Below are 5,999 nucleotides of genomic sequence, written 5' to 3'. Positions count from 1 at the left end.
ATCAAGCTAAAAGAAGAGATTTAAGACAGTCCTTTGCAATCGACTGAAATAGATAGATGGGATAATAAGCTTATCATTCTCAAAATATACTAAACCATTCAGAATTATTCCGGACATTTCCACAAAATAACGAGAAACATTCTGTTCGAATATTGCAACCCATCGTCGCCTAATAGTTCATGTAGGTAAAATTAACGCCACCAGACATTTACTGGTTACTATGAAAATATGGAGTCCCACGGGTGGTAACTGCTGCTTCTGGAACTTTTAACACGGGTTTTTGTTTCGAAGATATACGAAGTGATTGGTCCTTCATATATAGCAAAAAGAGAATCTGAAAACACTTTGATTGTCAAATAAGTTGTCACTGACTTTCCTGAGATTCCAAATGTGTGAATTCATACTATCTCCGAAGTTAAACTCTCACCATCTCGTCCTCTTCTGTAGGATTGTGCCGTATCAAAATTTCAAAGTTATCGCTGTCATCGCACTGATAAAAAATATAAAGGGCTTTTCCTTTATTAAAGATTTAGAAAAGGAATTTGATGAAACGGAAAGACAATAAGGGATTGAGAGGAAATAACGCGACTACTCTGTTAGTGATTGAGAGGGAAGAAGAGATAATGTTTCGAAAGAAGCAGAGAAGACCATTATAATACTTTCTGCATGAGTGACTAAACTAAGAACTTCTGAACTCGTTCGTCCGGCTGTTTTCTTGATTTCAGGACAGCGATTTGTGGGAGATTTGGAAACCGCATGGGAGTAGGTTTTCTGGTGAAGGAAGAAGAGAAGAGTGGGAGTTTGAGATTTTTAGATGTGGGCTGATATGTGGGCTTAAAAATACTTTCACTGTGGTCCCATCTCCGGTGGATATGTCACACCTGGGAAAAGCTTGCTTGTAATCATTCTTGATTTTCGTTATCCATCATATTCAGGTTTTCCAACTTCATATCTAGGTTCTCTTTCGTTTTTCATAGCCAAGTCTTCCTCCAGCAACCTGCTTCATGTGAATGGTGTTTCACTACCTTATTTATTACAGCTCATTACTGATGGCTAAGTCAACATCCTGTACAGAAAATCTGTCGGATGGTAAAGAACTGGAAAGATTCTATGAGCTATTGATTGAAGCATCGCAAAAGGTACAAGAAATGAAGCTAAAGGAGGGAGGCAGTAAGTGGACTTTTCCTTTGTTTTTAAGTTCACACCTTGTTCTTTTCAGCATGAAATCCAAATCGTGTTGTACCTATTTCAATTATTGAGAAAGTAACTATCAGCAAAATTTTTACGAGATGATTTAGATGTGCATTTCTTCAATTCTCAAAAAGTCGAAACTTTTGGCATTAAAAAGATGCATTCTTTCATGGATTGTGACTGTAAACAAATCATACGTTCTGTGATGTAAAGACATAATTTTTAGAATTTCAATAAAGTTTCAAAATGGATTATTTCCTTCCAGATTCTGAGCTTAATGCATTAGAGGATGATAATGCACCATATATTCTATCCGCAGTGTCTTATAAAGAACCGCTGAAGAAAAACCCAAAACATGTGCTCCATGTGATGAAGCGTTTGCATTCTATGACTACAGCTGAAATGCAAAAGGAATTAAAGAAAGCACATATCGATTCTCGGTAGAACTGTTACTGTGTTACTTTGCCGCCTTTCGTTCATCTGATTGCTTCTTCAGTAACGCCTTGTCAATATAAAAAATGTTTTAAGCACTTTTTTCAAATTAATAATCAGTACAGTCATTAACCTAGTTTACCTACAATCTTTTTTGATCTTTCTCTCATTGAAAATAATCGTACTGCTCTAGTGGGAAACGAAGTCAGCTGTACAACAGATTAAAGAAGTACTTCCGAAAAGAGTTCGCAATTATTAAAAACGCAGAACCTCTACGAAATAAAACTGAAACATTTTATGACTATTTTGTGGTAAGCTAACTAATTTTTCTTCTGTCTAGAGCGAGTTTTCAGAGAATTATAGAGTTGAAATCGAAATTTAGCATATTTTTTCACCGGATCTAAAGCCGAGAGTTTATGCATATAAAAAAAGGTTATACTTATGTATCGATGTGCATATTTGTATTTGAAAACACTGTTCACCCTGATGGTTTACCATTCACGTGTACTTCAGTTGAATTTTAAAAAAGTGAATAATTATTTGCGGTCTATCGCAGGTGATAGATTTCGAATGCACATGTGAAGCTGACCTTTATGATTACAACCATGAAATTATTGAATTTCCAGCTATTCTCGTTGATGTACGGAAAAAAGAAATTGTAAGCAATATTTACTAATTCCACTTGCTAATTTTAAAAGTCCATAGACTTGCTGACTCCTAACTGTCACTTTAAAATCCTTATAAGATTATGCTTTAATTAAGCGTATTAAACAATCCTCGTCTTCATTTCAATTTTGTATAAGCATTTGCCATTTCCTATGCATAAAATGAGCGGAATACTACGATTTATTTGATTTTCCTCAGACGTGTTCTATTTTGCTGCAGTTCAAAGTCAAAGTTTTTTCTAGGTGGATGTTTTCCACTCGTACGTAAGACCATTAGCGAACCCACAACTTAGTGAATTTTGTTCTGCCTTTACGGGTATTACTCAAGAAATGGTTGACAAAGCATTACCATTCATTGATGTTCTGGATTCTTTCCGAGCCTGGATGCAGTTACATCATTTAGGACAAAAAGAAGTGCGCTACGCCTTCGTAACTGACGGGTTTGTTCATCGTGTAAATCTTTCTAGAGAAATTAGGGACTTTTATGTAGAAACCCTGAACACATATTGCCGATTAACCGCGGGATAGTGGTTAATTATAGAAACTGATCAATGATTCAACGATTCACAAATTTCCGTATTGACCTTGTTCTGTGTTCTTATTTTTTAGCTCACTGTTGACATATTTGTAGGCCTTGGGATATCGCTAAGTTCTTTCAAATGCAGTGCATTCAGGTATTAGTATTTCTTTATCCCAGCATTTATTATTGACAAATTTTAAATTCAAAAGTTTTGATGAAGTGTCTCGTCCATGTTACTCCTATTTTGTATGTTGCAGAGTAAATTGAATCCCATTCCTCACGATTTTCGCTTTTACGTCAATGTTCGAAGATCGTTCGCAAATAAATATTGCAAAAGTAATGACGGTCAAGTTCACTGTGAACATAATTTCATTACTGTTTTCTCCAAATTAAGTTAGCTTAACCTGTGATCCTAGTGCATATAGCAAACCACCATAATCAACAAGTTTTTAGAACATCCGACACAAAAGATTAACCTAAGCAGAATGCTAACATCTCTCAATATGAAATTCGAAGGTCGCGAACATTCTGGGCTCGATGATTCTAAAAATATTGCAAAAATTGTTATAAGAATGTTGGGAGATAAATCTGAGCTAAGGGTACTTTCTCATTTTCTTTGGATTTTTTCGTTTATTGTGATGCTCTCCTTTTTAATTGCTAACAATTGGATTAAGATTAGCAGTTTTTTCCAAGCATATGCTGATTTCAGATGTCCAGATTTATAAAATTAGGTATGTTAAGCTGAAAAGAATTTTTGAAAGGCAGATAAAAGTATTTCCAGGTTAACGAGAAGCTTGTTCGCATTAAGGATGGTGAAAAAGTAAGTGTTTTGTCAGATAACTGATAAGATAACTGAATTTCTCAAAAAAAGAAAAAAAAGCATTGGATTTAAGAGAGAACTAGGAGTCTAACTGAATCATTAGGCATCTTTGAAAAGTTATCTAAAACAGTTCGCTCTTAGTGTATTTCAAAAAATATTCCTGATCAAATTAGTCCCCAGAGTCATTACATAAGTAAATTATAGGCAAAACTGCTACCAGATATGAATAAGGAAGATCGGGATCGACAAACTTGGAGGAATAACCTTCCATACATGGTACAACAGATAAGTCGGGATTCGTTTGTCAGCGGCGAATATTTAGACTGTGACACATGCGATGAGGGTGACTGAAGTTACATCGTCTCGACTTTGTTCTGGCATTAGAATTTATCTTTTCCTCTTGTAAAACATTGAACAATCGTGGTTTCTGTTTAAAATATAGTAAACCGGAGTACGATTTTAGGATGTAACAGTTTCTTCCAGTTTTAATATATGCAACGCAGCCAATGAAGAAAAGAGAATCTCGTTTCGGCAATGTATAACCTAAAAGTCATTATGATGGAAGGTATCCAGAATCGATTATACATCAAAAAACAAGTTGAGTGGGGCAAGAATCCCAAGAAGCAGGCTTGGATAGGCAGAATCCACCTGTAAAAAATAGCAAGTTTGGTGAAATGATATTACTGAAAAAATGAACAATCACAATATTTCTGAAGCCAAAATGAGTAATCCGATGGTGCAACCATCTGGCACCTTAGACAAGCACAATAAAATTTTATATGGGTAACTTTTTACAAATATAAAACAGATGGAAAAGTAGCTAGCTCATTGTTAAATGCTCTCCCTACTGCTTCTGGCATTTACGACACAGTATAGGGCCAATCTTGAAAGACATAATTCACACATCTCAACAAAGTTTTTCAGAAAATAGTTCTTAAGCACCAAAATGAGCCACTTGCCACTTGATATTTTAATATGACATGACCACGTTCTGAATAAAGTCCAGAATATCGGTCCCTTTTTGAAATAGCTGTCATTTCTATTTGTTTTCCAACTATAATACATATGTCAAATCAATCATCTGTTATTCATGGAAATCTAAAACAAACGCACTATTACAACAAACGAAATGCTTGAAAGCATAATGCAGCCATCAGCACCCATACAGGCAAGAAAACAATGCCATATGAAGACTGAACTGCAACCTGTCCATCTTCTAAGTCACCGTTCACTTTGTAACACAACAGCGCTTCGAATATCCCGATCATAACAAATCTTAACCAGCTAAATGCATGCCTGAAATCATCCAATTACTTCCAGTTATTATAGCTATTTTGGACTGGGAAATACAGTAGTTGGGGAGATTCTCGTTTTTTCGACAAATACGAATGAATATAAACTTTACATTTTAATTAATTAATTTCATGACTGATTTCAATTAAGGCAAGAATTCTCCTTTTGAGCAATGATTTTTGAATTTGCGCAATGACGTCAAGCTTCGCGTTCGCCTTGCTAACAAAATATCAACAAAACGAATAAATCCACAAACCTTAGCATATAGATTAAATGAAATAAGTTGGGATAAAAAAATCTGAAAAACAAACAGGATAAAAAATACTTCAAGATGGGATCCTTGCACTGTTTTTCCTCAACCACTGCTCGTACGAGAACGATAAAGAGGAAATACATGTTAAGTGCAGTAGCGATAAACAATGGTGTAAACACATGCCAATAGGTCAGACTCGGGTAAACCTCATTTTTCATCACCTGCAGATTATACAATACTAATATACCATGAAATAACCTATCATGCATTACAAAAGATATTGAGGAAATGCCAACAAAAGATCTTAATTTATGGATCAATCGATAACTCTGTTTATCGACATCATTCGTATTGTAACAACTCTTCGAACCGTTCCAATTTTAGCTTGGTTTTTTTCTTCCATTTTCAAACAGAAAAACCGCAGTTGAAGCATTTTGCAGAAACTTCTGACAAAGTCATATTTAAATTGACTCTAAACAGAATGAAAATACTCCTCATCCACTTTTTTTCCAGTATGTAATTGAAGAGAATACTGGAAGGCACTTACAATAAGAACGGAAAAAATGAGTAGTCCGATAGCATGGAGCCAAATTTCGAAAATCGTGATACCTGTCCATCGTATATACTCACTTATGGAGAGCATAAAATAGTTTCTGAAGTACAGAAGAGAATCCTTCCTGGCTGCTTCTGAGATTGTATCGGCCTTGTAGCAACGCTGATAGTAACATCTATCAGAGGGAAAACTAAATGGAATGTACATTATATATATATATATATATATATATATATATATATATATATATATATATATATATATATATAGTA

General features: G+C 34.8%; 2 protein-coding genes across 2 annotated transcripts; one reads left to right on the top strand and one right to left on the bottom strand.

The window, feature by feature from the left end:
- Positions 1-1,049: 1,049 nt before the first annotated feature.
- LOAG_11888 (exonuclease) lies at positions 1,050-3,979 on the top strand (the record flags this gene model as incomplete). Its single annotated transcript, XM_003147404.2, has 10 exons — positions 1,050-1,170; positions 1,457-1,631; positions 1,817-1,934; positions 2,180-2,281; positions 2,532-2,728; positions 2,920-2,962; positions 3,066-3,144; positions 3,262-3,407; positions 3,590-3,628; positions 3,833-3,979. 10 exons carry the CDS (start codon positions 1,050-1,052, stop codon positions 3,977-3,979), a joined length of 1,167 nt encoding a protein of 388 aa, XP_003147452.2.
- Positions 3,980-4,303: 324 nt separating this feature from the next.
- On the bottom strand, positions 4,304-5,889 carry LOAG_11887 (hypothetical protein). The gene is made up of 3 exons (XM_020448435.1): positions 5,722-5,889; positions 5,247-5,395; positions 4,304-4,924 (listed from the first exon to the last, which is right to left on the bottom strand). Exons 1-3 carry the CDS (start codon positions 5,815-5,817, stop codon positions 4,744-4,746), a joined length of 426 nt encoding a protein of 141 aa, XP_020301421.1. The 5' UTR covers positions 5,818-5,889; the 3' UTR covers positions 4,304-4,743.
- Between the last annotated feature and the right edge of the window lie 110 nt (positions 5,890-5,999).

The sequence above is a fragment of the Loa loa genome, assembly GCF_000183805.2.
Source record: "Loa loa unplaced genomic scaffold supercont3.16, whole genome shotgun sequence".
NCBI classification, from domain to species: domain Eukaryota; kingdom Metazoa; phylum Nematoda; class Chromadorea; order Rhabditida; family Onchocercidae; genus Loa; species Loa loa.
The sequence above is the reverse complement of the archived record's forward strand: the minus strand, read 5'-3'. Positions and strand labels throughout refer to the sequence as shown.